We start from the raw sequence: 17,671 nt of genomic DNA on the forward strand, positions 1-17,671 counted from the left end.
GTGTGTATTACTAAGCATTTAATCTATACCAGGGGAACGGGTCATGGTGGCATGCACCTGTTGTCCAGCTATTTAGGAGGCTGAAGTGAGAGGATTGCTTGAGCCCAGGAGTTCAAATCTGCAATGTGCTATGATTGTCTTGTGAGCAGCCACTGCACTCCAGCTTGGGCAACATAGTGAGATCCCTTATCTAAAACAATTTTTTTTTTAAAGTAAATAATCGGCCAAGTGTGGTGGCTCATGCCTGTAATCCCAGCACTTTGGGAGGCTGAGGTGGGCGGATCACCTGACCAGCCTGACCAACATAGAGAAACCCCATCTCTACTAAAAATACAAAATTAGCTGGGCATGGTGGCACATGTCTGTAATCCCAGCCACTTGGGAGGCTGAGGCAGGAGAATCGCTTGAACCTGGGAAGAGGAGGTTTTGGTGTGCCGAGACTGCACCACTGCACTCCAGCCTGGGCAACAAGAGGGAAACTCCTTCTCCAAAAAAAAAAAAAGTGAATGATCTATACCAGGCACTACAAGTGGCCTGACTGACATTCAGCAAGCACCGCTAGTGTGGCCTTACCATTGATGAAGACCAGGATTCTTTGGGATTGGTGCTTACACTGTGCCAGTTAAATATTCCAAACATTACCCCTGCCTGCGGGCTTCCAGGGCCTGGAGCCTTGATGTCCTTTCTCCCGTCAACCCCTAGGGATGACCAACCCTGAGGTGATTCAGAACCTGGAGCGAGGTTACCGCATGGTGCGTCCTGACAACTGTCCAGAGGAGCTGTACCACCTCATGATGCTGTGTTGGAAGGAGCGCCCAGAGGACCGGCCCACCTTTGACTACCTGCGCAGTGTGCTGGAGGACTTCTTCACAGCCACAGAGGGCCAGTACCAGCCTCAACCTTGAGAGGCCTTGAGAGGCCCTGGGGTCCTCCCCCCATTTTCTCCAGCCTGGCTTGGGGAGATGGAGTTCTTGTGCCATACTCACATGGTCTATGCACATATGGACTCTGCACACAAATCCTGCCCACGTGTGACACATACCCACCTTGTGTCTGTACCTGTGTCCTGTAGTGGCGTGGACTCTGCACATGTGTCTCGTCCATGTGTAGCCTGTGCATGTATGTCTTGGACACTGTCCAAGGTACACCTTTCTGGCTCTTCCATTTCCTGAAACCACAGAGGGAGGGGAGAAGCCTGGGATTGACAGAAGCTTCTGCCCACCTATTTTTCTTTTCTCAGATCATCCAGAAGTTCCTTGAGGGCCAGGACCTTATCTAATACCTCTGTGTACTCCTCCTTGGTGCCTGGCCTGGCACACATCAGGAGCTCAATAAATGTCTGTTGATGACTGTTGTACATCTCTTTGCTGTCCACTCTTTGTGGGTGGGCAGTGGGGGTTCAGAAAATGGTAATGAGGTCACCCTGAGTTGGGGTAAAAGATGGGGTGAGTGGATATCTGGATATTTTCCAGCCCTGGGGATGCTGGTGATCAAGAGGAAGTCCATGCGATCCTGCTGCATGGGCTTTACAGACCCCTTCAAATGGGACAGTGCTCCTCACCCCTCCCCAAAGGATTCAGGGTGACTCCTACCTGGAATCCCTTAGGGAGTGGGTGTGTCACAGGACCTTCCTCCCCATTATAAAAGGGCAACAACATTTTTTACTGATTCAAGGGCTATATTTGACCTCAGATTTTGTATTTTGAAGACTAGTCAAATTTAGCTGGGCAAGGTGGCACGTGCCGGTAGTACCAGCCACTCGGCAGGCTGAGGCGGGAGAATTGCTTGAACCTGGGAAGCAGAGGTTGCAGTGAGCTGAGATGATGCCACTGTACTCCAGCCTGGTGACAGAGTGAAACTCTGTCTCAAAAAAAAAAAATTATAAAAAAAAAGACTAGTCAAATGAAGCAGCGGGAATGGAGGAGGAACAAAGAAATCTGTAACTATCCTCAGATTTTTTTTTTTTTTGAGACAGGGTCTTACTTTGTCATCCAGGCTGGAGTGCAGTGGCATGATCACGGCTCACTGTAGCCTTGACCTCTCCAGCTCAAATGATCCTCCTGTCTCAGCTTCCCGAGTACCTGGGACTACTTGCTTGAGGCCAGAGTTCAAGGCTAGCCTGGACAACAGAGTTAGATCCTGGTCTCCAAAAAAAGTTTTAAAAAAACCAAACACAGGCTGGGAGCATTGGCTCATGCCTGTAATCCCACCACTTTGGGAGGCCGAGGCGGGTGGATCATGAGGTCAAGAGATTGAGACCATCCCGGACAACATGGTGAAATCCCATCTCTATTAAAAAAATACAAAAATTAGCTGGGCATGGTGGCACGCACCTGTAGTCCCAGCTACTAGGGAGGCTGAGGCAGGAGTATTGCTTGAACCTGGGAGGCAGAAGTTTTAGTGAGCCGAGATTGCCCACTGCACTCCAGCCTGGCACCTGGCGATGGAGCGAGACTCTCTTTCAAAATAAATAAATAAATAACAATTAAACAAACCAAACACACTTAGTCAAGCATATTAGCTCACACTTGTAGTCCCAGCAGATCAGGAGCCGGAGGCAAGAGGATTGCTTGAGCTATGATTATGCCACTGCAGCACTCCAGCATAGGCGACAAAGGGAGAACCTATCTCAAAAAAAAAAAAAAGGCTTCATTGAGAAGGTGGTTTTTGAGCAAAGATTCCAAAGTGAAGGAGTGAGCCACCTGGTACGGGTTGGGGGGAGGAGCAGTCAGCCAAAGGTAATAGGGTGAGGCAGGCGTTTACTTGGCAAGCTCTGCGAGAGGGGGATAGATCCTATGGGCTCAGGGCCTTGTGGCCTCTGCAGAAGCCATTTTGAGGAAACTTTGCAGGTATCTCTGCAAAACTGATATGAAATGACTTACATTTCATTTTATTTTTTAATTTTTAATTTTTAATTGAGATGGGGTCTCACTCTGTCACCCAGGTTGGAGTACAAAGGCGAAATCTCTCTGCATTGATAATGAATAATGAATCAAAAAAAAAAAAAGGCGAAATCTCGGCTCACTGTAGCCTCTGCCTCGGGGACTTGAGCAATCCTCCTACCTCAGCCTCCTAAGTAGCTGGGACTACAGGTGTGTATCACCACTCTTGGCTAATTTTTTGTATTTTTGGTGGGGATGGGGTTTCACCATTTTGCCCAAGCTGGTCTTGAACTCCTGAGCTCAAGTGATCCGGGTGTGAGGCACCATGTCTGGCCCTGACTTACATTTTAAAAGGATGGCTTACTGCTATCTTGAAAACAGACTGAGTTAGCCAATTTATAAAACTGGGGAGATTCTGCATAAAACTCCAGATTTCTGCCTTCTCTTGAAAAACGGGCTGGGCACGTTGGCTGACTCCTGTAATCCCAGCAATTTGGTGAGGTCAAAGCAGGCAGATTGCTTGAGCCCAGGAGTTTAAGACCAGACTGGGCAAATGGCAAAACCCCATCTCTACAAAAAAAAATACAAAAATTAGTAGGGCGTGGTGGTGCACGCCTGTAGTCCCAGCTACTTGGAGGATGGCTTGAGCCCAGGAGGTCAAGGCTGCAGTGAGCCATGATTGTGCCACTGTACTCCAGCCTGAGCAAAAAAGAGAGTGAGACCCTATCTTAAAAAAAAAAAAAGGAAGATTTAGCTATGTTGGGCTTACCTGTCCTCATGGAGTCAGATAGTAAATAGTGGCCACCTCTCCAGGTAGGGCATGAACTCTACCTTTGCCAGAGTCCCCTCTACTCCCTACTGCTCTTAGACAATGAAACTGAGTGTTAGTAACTATTTACCATCAAGCTCGTGCTTTTTTTTTTTTTGAGACGGAGAGACAGAGACTCACTCTGTTGCCCAGGCTGGGGTGCAGTGGCACGATCTCGGCTCACTGCAACCTCTGCCTCCTAGGTACAAGCAATTCTCCTGCCTCAGCCTCCTGAGTAGCTGGGATTACAGGCTCGCACCATCATGCCCAGCTAATTTTTGTATTTTTAGTAGAGATGGGGTTTCACCATGTTGGTCAGGCTGATCTCAAACTCCTGCCCTGGTGATCCTCCCGCCTCAGCCTCCCAAAATGTTGGGATTACAGGCGTGAGCCACCAGTGCCCCGCCTGTTGTTCTTATAATAAAGAGAAAAATAGGCCGGGCGCGGTGGCTCACGCCTATAATCCCAGCACTTTGGGAGGCTGAGGCGGGTGGATCACGAGGTCAAGAGATCGAGACCATCCTGGTCAACATGGTGAAACCCCATCTCTACTAAAAATACAAAAAAAAATTAGCTGGGCATGGTGGCGTGCACCTGTAGTCCCAGCTACTCAGGAGGCTGACACAGGAGAATTGCTTGAACCCAGGAGGCGGAGGTTGCGGTGAGCCGAGATTGCGCCATTGCACTCCAGCCTGGGTAACAAGAGCGAAACTCTGACTCAAAAAAAAAAAAAAAAATAGCCGGGGGCAGTGGCTCACGCCTGTAATCCCAGCACTTTGGGAGACCGAGGCAGGCGGATCACGAGGTCAAGAGATCAAGACCATCCTGGTCAACATGGTGAAACCCCGTCTCTACTAAAAATACAAAAAATTAGCTGGGCATGGTGGCGCGCGCCTGTAGTCCCAGCTATTCGGGAGGCCGAGGCAGGAGAATTGCCTGAACCCAGGAGGCGGAGGTTGTGGTAAGCCGAGATCACGCCATTGCACTCCAGCCTGGGTAACAAGAGCGAAACTCTGTCTCAATAAAAAAATAATAAATAAATAAATAAAGAGAAAAATAAAATTTTTTTTGGCACCCACATTTCCATTAAAAAGTGAGAAAATTAAAGATACCTGAGGATGGCAGGGTGTTGGATGAAAGATGGGGGAATGTTGGGAATGCTATATTTCTTTATGAAAGAGAAAATAATCTAATTTTTATTTTATTTATTATTTTTATTTTATTTTATTTTTGAGACGGAGTTTTGCTCTTGCCACCCTGGCTGGAGTGCAATGGCGTGTTCTTGGCTCACTACAACCTCCTCCTCCTGGGTTCAGGTTCAAGTTATTCTTCTGCATCAGCCTCCCAAGTAGCTGGGACTGATTATAGGGGCCTGCCACCATGCCTGGCTAATTTTTGTATTTTTAGTAGAAATGGGGTTTCACCATGTTGGCCAGGCTGATCTTGAACTCCTGACCTCAGGTGATCTGCCCGCCTTGGTCTCCCAAAGTGCTGGGATTACAGGTGTGAGCCACAGTGCCCGTCCTCTAATTTTTTTTTCTTTTTTTTTTTGAGACGACATCGTGCTCTGTCGTTTTTTTTTTGAGATGACATCTTGCTCTGTCGCCAGGCTGGAGTGCGATGGGGTGATCTCAGCTCACTGCAAACTCCACCTCCCGGGTTCAAGTGATCCTGCCTCAGCTTCCCAAGTAGCTGGGACTCCAGGTGCGCACCACAATGCCTGGCTAATTTTTGTACTTTTAGTAGAGATGCGGTTTCACCATGCTGGCCGGGATGGTCTCGAACTCCTGACCTCGTGACCCACCCACCTTGGCCTCCCAAAGTGCTGAGATTACAAGCATGAGCCACCGTGCCTGGCCCCATCCTTTAATTTTTAAAATATGCAAACAAAGGGCATCTGAGTCATAATAATATAAATCTGTTACCTGACTGACCTGTTGCCACACCTCATGATCTCATCTGATCCCCATACACCTTTGCTTTGGGATACTGTGTGCAACCATAGCGTCAGTGAACTTTGTATTCCTATCCTCTCCATTTTTATTATTTTATTTTATTTTATTTATTCTTTTTTTTTTTTTTTTTTGATAGAGATGGGGTTTCACCATATTGGTCAGGCTGGTCTCAAACTCCTGACCTCAGGTGATCCACCCGCCTCGGCCTCCCAAAGTGCTGGGATTATAGGCGTGAGCCACTGTGCCCGGCCTTATTCTATTTTTTTTGAGACGGAGCCTCACTCTGTCATCCAGGCTGAAATGCAGTGGCTTGATCTCGGCTCACTGCAACCTCCACCTCCCGGGTTCAAGCAATTCTCCTACCTTAGCCTCCCAAGTAGCTGGGATTACAGGCATGTACCACCACACTCAATTAATTTTTGTATTTTTAGTAGATATGGGGTTTCACCACGTTGGCCAGCCTGGTCTTGAACTCCTGACCTCAGGTGATCTACCCGCCTCCACCTCCTAAGTGATTACCAATCCCAGTATAATCACACTGGGATTATAGATGTGAGCCACCGTGCCTGGCCTCCTCCCCATTTTATAGGGAGGGAAATGGAGGCCCAGAACGGTTAAGCAGACCCACCCAGGGCTAGCTGAGAATTAGCAACAGAAAACTGGAAGTAGAATTCATTCCCTAGCCCTTTTCTGTTTCTATTATAGAGCCACCCAGTCTTAGATTAGATTATCTGTTACCTTATAATTAATGACTCGAATGCAGTTTCTGAGTGAGGAACACAAGTCCCAAACATTCTTTAAAGTGGCATAAAGATGTATCATTTGTTTTTTTTGAGACAAGGTCTGGCTCTATTTTGCAGGCTGTACTGCAATGGTGTGATCTTGGCTCACTGCAACATCTGTCTCGAGGGCTCAAGCAGTCCTCCCACCTCAGCCTCCTGAGTAGCTGGAACTACAGGAGTGCCCCCACACCTGGGTAACTTTTCTATTTTTTTATAGAGATGGGTTTTTGCCATGTTGCCCAGGCTGGTCTCGAACTTGTGAGCTCAAGTGATCCACCAGCCTCGGCCTCCCAAAGTGTTGGGATTACAGATGTGAGCCACAGTGCCCAGCCTCTTGTTGACTGTAGGACCACAAGTAGGTAGCTAACTTAGCACAATGTTTGGCACACAGGAAGCACTCATTAAATACTGACATTACTGTAGTTATTTTATTAGCCTAGCATAGCACTTTTAGGTCTTTCAGCTTTCTTTTTTTTTTTTTTTTTTTTTTTTGAGACAGAGTCTCACTGTCACCAGGCTGGAGTGCAGTGGGGTGATCTCGGCTCACTGCAATCTCTGCCGCCTGGGTTAAAGCGATTCCTCTGCCTCAGCCTCCTAAGTAGCTGGGACTACAGGGCGTGCCACCACGCCCAGCTAATTTTTGTATTTTTAGTAGAGACAGGGTTTCATCATGTTGGCCAGGATACGCTAGATCTCTTGACCTCGTGATCCACCCGCCTCGGCCTCCAAAAGTGCTGGGATCACAGGTGTGAGCCACCTCGCCCAGCCCCGGTCTTTCAGCTTTCAATGATGATCAGTTGATAACTGATGATCTGGTGGAGTGGTTCTCAATAGGAGAGTTGGGGTCAATTTTACACTCTCTTACACCCCGCTAATCTTCCCCCTAACCCAATGGTAAAGCTATTGCACAGTACTTGGCAATGTCTGAAGACAATTTTGGTTGTCACAGCCTGGGGGGAGGGTGCTACTGGCATCTAGTGGGTAGAGGCCAGGGATGCTGGTAGACTTCTATAACGCACAAAACAGCGTCCTATAACAACGAATTACATGGCTCAAAATGTCATTAGTTTCCAAGCTGAGAAACCTGCCCTCCTATCACGGGATAATCTCATTTTCTCCTGTCTAAAGAGACTCCTACTTAGTCATCCTGGGTGACTGAATCACGGAGGTAGGTTTTGGAGTCAGAAAGGCTGGGTTCTGTCACTTTGTTACAGAGCCTCTGGTGCAAAGAAGGCATTCAAAAAAACTGAACAATTGAAAAATTGAATTTAATTACTTTGTGTAACTTTGGGTAATTCACAGAAGTCCGAACTTCTTTATCCTAACCTGTAAAATGGAAGTAAAAACCTTTGGCCAAGAGCTGTTTTGAGGAATAACTGAAATAACATTGGTAAAGCTGTCGCACAGTACTTGGCTTACAACAGCCCCTCGAAAAAACATTAGTTTTCTTTCTCTTTCTTGTCAGTTTCTCCCTCTCCAAACCCGCGTGTTGCTTTTCTTTTTAATTTTTAATTATTTGTCTGTAGCCCTCCTTTGCGGTCAGAAACTCGCTTTCTAACCCAGGTTCAGCCCTTTTATTGGCGGAGTGACCTTGTGCAAGTCACTTTTCCCCTGTAGGCCTCAGTTTATTCTCTGTAAAATCAGAAAGTTGGCCTCCGAACTCTAAGCACGTTTCCCACGACGAAGTGGGCCTAAGTTTACCAAGCTGCTTTCCTCCCCCGGGAGTGATGGTACGGTCCCCGGGCGGCTCCCCACCCATCTGTCGCAGACCTTGGTACAGGCCCAGGGGGCCCTCGGCCGCCTCTCCAGGCTGCCCTTGCCCCCTGCCGAGTTCCGGGCCCGTGTCTGCGCAAGCTGATTGGCTGGAGCGGTGCCCGGGCTGCGCGGCTATAGGTGAGCCCAGGAGGGGATGGGCGGGGCGGGTCGGAGATCCGCCCCCTCCCCCCTGGGTCGGACGCTGAGCGGAGCCGCGGGCGGGAGGGCGGACGGACCGACTGACGGGAGGGACGGGAGGCGAGCAAGATGGCGCAGACGCAGGGCACCCGGAGGAAAGTCTGTTACTACTACGACGGTGAGCACCGTCCTCGCGGCGGGGGCGGGGCCGGGCCGGGCCGGACCCGGGACCTGGAGGCTGAGGCTGGAGCGCCGAGGGGAGGCTGCGGGAGGCTGAGGCGCTGGGGAGAGGCTCGGAGAGGAGGCTGCGAGGGGGAAGTCGAGGCTGAGGGAGGAGGCTGCGAGAAAAGGAGATCGAGGCTGAGACCAAGAGAGGATCGCGTGGGGGAAGCCTGAGGTAATCTTGGTGGAGAGATTCTGAGGAAGTCTGATGTGGAGAGTTTGAGTGGGACTCCTAGAGGGGAGGCTGCGTCCGAGTGGAGAGGCTGGATCTGATGGAGACGGCTGTGAGGATACATTTTCCTACCGAGAACCCGAAGCTCTTTCCTGCCCCGTCCCTTCCTCATCTTTTCTGAGGGAAGAGTCGTGCACGACTGGTCTCCCACCTCCCCTCCCCCAGCCTCTGAGCGGGGCCTGCGGTTGCTGCTGTGACGTTGGGGCGCCTGGGGTTGCAAGGAGAAGGATGCAACCTGCTAAAACACACTTCTCACTTGATCTCTCAAGCTGGTTACTGTGTTCGAGAAAGTGTTGAGGGGCTGGGGCTGTGGGGATGATCGGGTCACCCTTCCCAATGACCGACGTTCTCTCCGTGTCAGAGCTCAGAGTGTTAGGGGAACACAGAGTAGAGGCACCGAACTCCACCTGAGGAGTCAGCGAAGGAGGGAACATCTCAGGACAGTCTCAGTTAGGTCCTGAAAAACAGGAGTTGTTAGCCAGGCACAGGGAAGGCAAAGATAACAGCAAGTTCAGAGACAAGAAAGAGGACAACACCTTTGAAAAACAATCAGTTGGCCGGGCACAGTGGCTCACGCCTGTAATCCCAGCACTTTGGGAGGCCAAGGCGAGTGGATCACTTGAGGTCAAGAATTTGAGACCAGCCTGGCCAACATGACAAAACCCTGCCTCTACAAAAATATAAGAAGTAGCCAGGTGTGGTGGCGCGAGCCTGTAATCGCAGCTACTTGGGAGGCTGAGGCAGGAGAATCGCTTGAACCCAGGAGGTGGAGGTTGCAGTGAGATGAGATCAGGCCACCGGACTTCAGCCTGGGCGACAGAGGGAGACTCTGTCTCAAAAAAAAAAAAAAAAAAAAAAGAGGGAGACTCTGTCTCAAAGAAAGAGGAAGAAAAGAAAGGCATTTGTAACAGTATGGCTGAGACATAGATTTGGGGGCCTAGTGTAGAAGGTGGGGAGCAGGGATGAGGGAAGGGTTGCAAATAATGAGGCTGCAGAAATCAATAGGGACCAGCCGGGCATGGTGGTGTGTGCCTGTAATCCCAGCTACTCTGGAGCCTGAGGCAGGAGAATCCCTTAGAACTTGGGAGGCAGAAGTTGCAGTGAGCCAAGATCATGCCATTGCGCTTCAGCCTAGGTGACAAGAGCGAAACTCTGTCGCAAAAAAAAAAAAAAAAAAAAAAGATGTAAATAGGGACCAGACCATGAAGGGCTGGGCATGCTGTCCCAAGGAAGTTGGACTTTATTGAGGGCACTTGTGAATGATTGAAGTTTTATGCAGGTTAGTGACATCATCAGGTTTATACCTTAGAAATTAAAGTCATGGGGGCCAGGTGCACAGGCTTACTCCTGTAATCCCAGTACTTTGGGAGGCCGAGGCAGGCAGATCACTTGAGGCCAGGAGTTCAAGACCAGCCTGACCAATATAGTGAAACCCCATCTCTACTAAAAATACAAAAATTAGCTGGGCATGGTGGCACATGCCTGTAATCTCAGCTACTCAGGAGGCTGAGGCAAGAGAATCGCTTGAACCTGGGAGGCAAAGGTTGTAGTGAGCCAATATCACGCCACTGCACTCCAGCCTGGGCGACAGAGGGAGACTCTGTCTTAAAAAAACAAAAACAAACAAAAAAAGAAGTTCATGACAGTAGGGGTAAGGAAGAAGACATGGATCCCAAGTTCCTGGTGTGGGCAATTTTTTTTTTTTTTTAAGATGGAATCTAGCTCTGTCACCCAGGCCAGAGTACAGTAGCATGATCTTGGCTCACTGCCACTGCAACCTCCACCTCTCGGATTCAAGGGATTCTCCTGCTTCAGCCTCCTGAGTTGCTAGAATTACAGGTGTGCACCACCATGCCTGGCTAATTTTTATATTTTTATTACAGATGGGGTTTCACCATATTGACCAGGCTGGTCTCAAACTCCTGACCTCCAGTGGTGTGCCTGCCTCAGCCTCCCAAAGTGCTAGGATTACAGACATGAGCCACAGTGCCCAGCCTCTGGTGTGGGCAATTTGATAGTGAGTGTTTAGAGGTTTGGAGAATGCCATGTCAGTTGATAACTTTTTTTTTTTTTAAATTTCTAGAGACGGGGTCTCAATATATTACCCAGGCTGGTCTTGAACTCCTGGGCCTGGCCTCAAGCAATCCTGCCACCTCGGCCTCCCAAAGTGCTGGGATTACAGGCCTAAGCCATTGTTTTTTGTTTTTTTAGAAATAGCTGTTGATAACTGTTAAGATGTTTAGGGGACATCCAAATAGAGGCATCCAGTAGGCAGTTTAGAAGATAGAAATTTTGGCTGGGCGCAGTGGCTCATTCCTGTAATCCCAGCTGTTTGGGAGGCCGAGGTGGGTGGATCATGAGGTCAGGAAATCGAGACCATCCTGGCTAACATGATGAAACCCTGTCTCTACTAAAAAAACAAAAAATTAGCAGGGCATGGTGGCATGTGCCTGTAATCCTAGCTACTGGGGAGGCTGAGGCAGGAGAATCACTTGAACCCAAGAGGCGGAGGTTGCAGTGAACCGAGATCGCACCACTGCACTCCACCCTGGGTGACAGAGCAAGATTCTCTCTAAAAAAAAAAAATTTTTTTTTGGTAGTCATCAGTCTCTTAGTCTGCTATAACAGAATACTGTTTATAAAGAGCAGAAATTGCTGGATGTGGTGACTCATGCCTATAATCCCAGTACTTTGGGAGGCTGAGGTGGATGGTTCTCTTGAACCCAGGAGTTTTGAGACCAGCCTGGGCAACATAGGGAGACCCTGACTCTACAGAAAGTAAAAAAAATTAGCTGGGCGTGGTGGCATGTGCCTGTAGGAAGGCTGAGGTGGGAGGATCACTTGATCCTGGGAAGTCAACATTACAGTGAGCCATGATTGCGCCACTGCACTCCAGCCTGGGGGACAGAGTGAGACCTTGTCTCAAAAAAAAAAGAACATAGGCCGGGCGTGGTGGCTCATGCCTGTAATCCAAGCACTTTGGAGGCCAAGGCGGGCGGATCACCTGAGGTTGGGAGTTCAAGACCAGCCTGACCAACATGGTGAAACCCCGTCTTAAAAAAAAAAAAAAAAAAGAACATAAATGTATTTCTCATAGTTCTGGAGGCTGAGAAGTCCAAGGCTGGAAAGTCTAAAATCAGGGTGCTGGCATTTGGTGTCTGGTGAAGGTCTGGTCTCCACTTCCAAGATGGTGCTTTAAATTCAATGCCTTCACATGACAGAAGGTGGAAAGGCAAAAAAGGATGAACTCTTTGTTTTTTTTATAAGGCCATTAATGTATTAATGAGAATGGTAGCACCCTTGAGACCTAAACACCTCTCAAAAGACCCTACGTCCCAACACTGTTGGCATTGGGGATTATGTTTCCAACACATGAATTTTGGGGGACACATTCAGCCCATATCAATCAGCATCTGGATAGTGATTTTATTTTATTTATTTATTTATTGTAGAGATGTGGTCTTGCCATGTTGTCTAGGCTGACCTCAAATTCCTGGACTCAGGTGATCCTCCCATCTCAACCTCCCAAAGTTCTGGGATTACAGGCATGAGCCACCATGCCTGGCTGATAGCAATTTTAATTATAGTAAATTTAGTCATAAAAGATGCAGTCATCCAAGAAGTTACATAGAAGAGTATCCAGGGTGGAATTTTTTTATTTTAGACGAAGTCTCATTCTGTCACCCAGACTGGAGTGCAATGGCACAACCTTGGCTCACTGCAACCTCCAGCTCCCATGTTTAAGCGATTCTCCCTCAACCTCTCAAGTAGCTGGCACTACAGGCGTGCACCATCATACCCAGCTAATTTTTTTTGTATTTTGGTAGAGACAGGGTTTCACCATGTTGGTCAGACTGGTCTCGAACTCCTGACCTCGTGATCCACCCACCTTGCCCTCCCAAAGTGCTGGGATTACAGACATGAGCCACTGCACCCGGCCAGCTTGAAATAATTTTTGTGGAAAACAGCCAGAAGAGAGGGAGAGGGTGAAGATACAGGAAAGGGACTAGTAGTAATGGAGCTTCCTCAGGAGACCAAGTGAGATGGAAACCAGAGCCCAGGTAGAGACACTAACCTTCAACAAGTTCCTTTGTAAATGGCAAGGAAAAGTTCAAATGTAGGTAAGTTTGAAGAGGAGAAGATAAGGAGAAAGTTGAGGGAGTTCTCAAGATGAGGAAAGAGAATATTCTTTTTCCTGAGCATGGGGAAGGGCAGTTGGTAGAGTAGGAATCTTGAAGAGAGATTTAAATAGCTGTTGCAAAAGCGGGGGCTAGGGAAAGAAATTTGGAAGGATTGCTGGGCAGTGATGAGAATCATTTGGAGGCTGGAACCTGTGATTTTGTAGTCATATCATTTTGCACAGTTTTATGATAACATTCTCAGTTTAAAAGAAGAAAAAAATGGGTCTGGCACAGTGGCTGATGCCTGTAATCCCAGTACTTTGGGAGACCAGGGTGGAAGAAGCACTTGAGGCCAGGAGTTCAAGATCAGCCTGGGCCACAAAGTGAGTCCCCATCTCTACAAAACAAAACAAAAAAAAATTAGCTGGGTGTGGTGGCACGTGCCTATAATCCCAGCTACTCACGAGGCTGAGATGGGAGACTGAGGCAGGTGGCTGGTTTGAACCCAGGTGGAGCCTGCAGTGAGCCATAATGGTGCCACTACACTCAGCCTAAGCAAAAAACAAGACCCTGTCTCAAAAAAGGAGAAGAAAAAATAGAAAGACTGGCCGGGCGCGGTGGCTCACACCTATAATCCCAGCACTTTGGGAGGCCAAGGCGGGTGGATCACCAGGTCAAGAGATCGAGACCATCCTGGTCAACATGGTGAAACTCCATCTCTATTTAAAAAAAAAGAAAAAATAGAAAGACCTCAGTCTTTAGATAAGGGCACAGACTTCTTTGTTTTTTTTTTTTTTTGAGATGGGGTTTCGCTCTTGTTACCCAGGCTGGAGTGCAATGGCGTGATCTTGGCTCACCACAACCTCTGCCTCCTGGGTTCAGGCAATTCTCCTGCCTCAGCCTCCTGAGTAGCTGGGATTACAGGCACGTGCCACCATGCCCAGCTAATTTTTTGTATTTTTAGTAGAGACGGGGTTTCACCATGTTGACCAGGATGGTCTCGATCTCTTGACCTCGTGATCCACCTGCCTCGGCCTCCCAAAGTTCTGGGATTACAGGCGTGAGCCACTGCGCCCGGCCCGGGCACAGACTTCTCACTTGAAAAACTGAGTTTTGCAGTGAGGTCATTAGTTTGGGACTCAGATTTGACTCTGCCATTGAGAAGCTTTGTAAAAACAGGCAAGTCACCTTACATTTCAGATTACTCTCCTATAAAATCAAAATGATAGGAGTTCCTATTATGAGAATAATGATGGGAAAGCTCTTTAAGGGTTTAAAGTATGGCCAGGTGCAATGGCTCTCGCCTGTAATCCCAACACTGGGAGGCCAAGGCGGGCAGATCACATGAGGTCAGGAGTTCGAGACTAGCCTGGCCAACATGGTGAAACCCTGTCTCTACTAAAAATACAAAATTAACCAGGCAGGGTGGCGCATGTTTGTAATCCCAACTACTTAGGAGGCTGAGGCAGGAGAATCGCTTGAACCCAGGAGGTAGAGGTTACAGTGAGCCGAGATCGCTCCATTGCACTCCAGCCTGGGCGACAGAGAGAGACTTTGTCTCCAAAATAAATAAATAAATAAAAGTAAAAAATAAAATAGTACCTAAATAAAAAGGATGATTTCTTTTAAAGTCTCTCAGCAACCTGATTAAGATATAGAGATATAGCTTCATTTTAATTATAGTAAATTTAGTCATAAAGGATGCAGTCACCCAAGAAGTATAGAGAAGAGGATCCAAGGTGGAATTCTAAGGACGTGGACAGTGCCCCTCATGCTGTGTACTCTCCGTCATAGCATTAGTCACTGTATAGGAATACACACAGCACAGATTGGCAAACGAATTAAAAACTGTTAAGAAAAGGATGGTTGGCCTGCACTGTTGGAGGCTCACACCTGTAATCCCAGCATTTTAGAAGGCTGATCTCTTGAGGCCAGGAGTTTGAAACCAGCCTGGGCAACAAGGCAGATACAAACAAAGAAACAAAACATCAAACAAACAAACAAAAAACATGAAAAGAAAAGGTTGGTGTCTCAGAGCCCCACCCTCACTACCCTCACTTCAGTTATTCCCTTAACCTTCTAGGTAAGATATCTCAGTTCCCCAGGTCTGAGCCTTGGCTGGATCCAGGCTTGATAGGCAAGGGAGTTGCTAGGGATCAAGGCCCTGATAGGCAAGGGAGTTGCTAGGGATCAAGGCCCATGCCTCATCCTAATGGACCTTTAAGGAGAGACCTTTGGGTGTGTAGTTTACTTGATTTTGCAACATTGTTCAAGGGACTTTTTACCAGGTAGACCCATAGAGCCCTCTAGCTTAAGTGCAAACTGAAGTAGGTACCTGAGAAACCCAGTGTAGCTTTTAGCATACTGGATTTGGAGTCAGAAGAGTGGACTCCCAGATCATCCATTAGGTATGTGATCTTAAGCAGGCACTTAACTTCTCTGAGTCTCAATTCAATTAACTGAATCTTTATTGAGCCTCTGTAATATACAAGGCATATTAATCCTTGCCTTCAAGGGGTACCCAGTCTTGTGGATATAGTCATGTGAATAATTCTGATATAAAGCAATCCTTGCACTTTGGGAAGATAATGTGGGCAGATCACTTGAGGTGAGGAGTTCGAGACCAGCCTGGCAAAAACCAACATGGTGAAACCTCACCTCTACTAAAATACACAAATTAGCTGGATGTGGTGGTGCAGACATGTAATCCCAGCTACTTGGGAGGCTGAGGCAGGAGAATGGCTTGAACCTGGGAGGTGGAGGTTGCAGTGAGCCGCCGAGATAGTGCCATGCACTCCAGCCTGGGCGACAGAGCAAATTTCTGTCTCAAGAAAAAGAAAATTAATGAAGTACTATATATAAATTGCATGTAGAGGAAAAGACCATTTATTTTGATCAAGAAAGGGTTTGGAGCTTAGGTGGGCTTTGTAATATGAACATCATCAGAGAAAGGAGGACATTTCAGGTCAAAGGAACAGTCTGCACAAAGGATACTGTGGTGTGAAGGAGAATGTCACGTTCAGGATACTGATCATAATCTGTTACGTCTAGAGCATGGGTTGCCAAACTTTTTCTGTAAAGGGCCAGATAGTAAATATTTTACACTTTATTTTGCCATATGCACGGGTGTCTGTGGCAACTAAACTACTCAGCTCTGCCACTGTAGTGTGAAAATAGTCATAGAGGAGATGTAAATGAATGGTCATGTCTGTGTTCCAATAAAATTTTATTTACCAAAACAGGCAGCTAGTTGTATTTGGCCCAAGGGCCATAGTGTGCTTACTCCAGTCTAGAGCAAAAAGAGCGAGAGCGAGAGAGAGAGAGAGAGTGTGTGTGTGAGAGTGAGTATGTGTGTGTTGTGGGAAAGGGTGATAGCAGGAGATGAAGCTGGAAAGGAGGATTAAGAAAGTCCTTGAGGCCAGCATAGTGGCTCACGCCTGTAATCCCAGCACTTTGGGTGGCCGAGGTGGGCAGATCGTGAGGTCAGGAGTTTGAGACCAGCCTGACCAACATGGTGAGACCCCAACTCTACCAAAAATACAAAAATTAGCTGGGTATGGTGGCACATGCCTGTAGTCCCAGCTGCTTGGGAGGCTGAGGCAGGAGAATCACTTGAATCTGGGAGGCGGAGTTTGCAGTGAGCCAAGATCGTGCCACTGCACTCCAGCCTGGGTGACGGAATGAGACTTCCTCTCAAAAAAAAAAAAAAAGGGCCAGGCGCGGTGGCTCAAGCCTGTAATCCCAGCACTTTGGGAGGCCGAGGCGGGTGGATCACGAGGTCAAGAGATCGAGACCATCCTGGTCAACATGGTGAAACCCCGTCTCTACTAAATATACAAAAAACTGGCTGGGCATAGTGGTGCGTGCCTGTAATCCCAGCTACTCAGGAGGCTGAGGCAGGAGAATTGCTTGAACCCAGGAGGCGGAGGTTGCGGTGAGCCGAGATCGCGCCATTGCACTCCAGCCTGGGTAACAAGAGCGAAAACTCCGTCTCAAAAAAAATAAAATAAAATAAATAAAGAAAAAAGAAAGAAAGTCCTTGGTCTTTGAATGCTGGCCGGGCGTGGTAGCTCACACCTGTAATCCCAGCACTTAGGGACACTGAGGCGGGCAGATCACCTGAGGTCAGGAGTTTGAGACCAGCCTGGCCAACAAGGTGAAACCCCATCTCTACTAAAAATACAAAAATTAGCCAGGCATGGTGGTGCATGCCTGAGATCCCAGCTACTTGGGAGCCTGAGGCAGGAGAATTACTTGAACCCGGGAGGTGGAGGTTGCAGTGAGCTGAGATTTCGCCACTGCACTCCAGCTTGGTCAACAGATTGAGATCCATCTCAAAAGAAAAGAAAAGAAAGTCCTCGAATGCCAGTCTTCTGAAGTTATTAGAATTAATTTTTTGAGACCCAGGCTGGTCTCAAACTCCTGGGCTCAAGTGATTTTCCTGCCTCAACCTCTGGAGTAGCTGGGATTATAGGCTCATGCCACCATGCCCATCTTTATTATAAAGTTATTCTTTACTCTTTATCCTGTAGGGGATAGGGAGCCATAAGGATTTTCTGAGCAAAGGAGAGATGTTGTCAGAGTTGTGGATTACGAAAACAACTCTGGTGACAGTTTGGCAGGTAATGTGTATTGAAGGTAGAGGGACCAACTAGAAGGCTAGTGTTATAGATGAAGCAAGTGATAAGGTTTAGTTTTCTTTTTTTTCTTTTTTTCTTTTTTTTTTTTTTTTTTAAGAGACAGGGTTTCACCATGTTGGACAGGCTGGTTTCAAAC

The 17,671-nt window shown here is 47.8% G+C and overlaps 2 protein-coding genes across 6 annotated transcripts in view; both read left to right on the forward strand.

The window, feature by feature from the left end:
- LCK (LCK proto-oncogene, Src family tyrosine kinase) overlaps positions 1-1,357 on the forward strand; it is a 35,776-nt gene extending 34,419 nt beyond the window's left edge. For all 5 annotated transcript variants that reach the window (XM_012440954.2, XM_012440936.2, XM_064363627.1 and 2 more), the window contains one exon: positions 703-1,357. In XM_012440954.2, coding sequence (XP_012296377.1) covers positions 703-905 — 203 coding nt within the window. In that variant the 3' untranslated portion in view covers positions 906-1,357. The remainder of the gene's footprint in view (positions 1-702) is intronic.
- Positions 1,358-8,362: 7,005 nt separating this feature from the next.
- Positions 8,363-17,671, forward strand: part of HDAC1 (histone deacetylase 1) — a 43,884-nt gene continuing 34,575 nt past the window's right edge. Inside the window, exon 1 of the mRNA XM_012440920.3 lies at positions 8,363-8,498. Coding sequence (XP_012296343.1) covers positions 8,450-8,498 — 49 coding nt within the window. The 5' untranslated portion in view covers positions 8,363-8,449. The remainder of the gene's footprint in view (positions 8,499-17,671) is intronic.

Source organism: Aotus nancymaae, unplaced genomic scaffold, assembly GCF_030222135.1.
Source record: "Aotus nancymaae isolate 86718 unplaced genomic scaffold, 86718_ANA_hifiasm-v0.15.2.pri h1tg000053l, whole genome shotgun sequence".
In the NCBI taxonomy this organism is placed as follows: Eukaryota; Metazoa; Chordata; class Mammalia; order Primates; family Aotidae; genus Aotus; species Aotus nancymaae.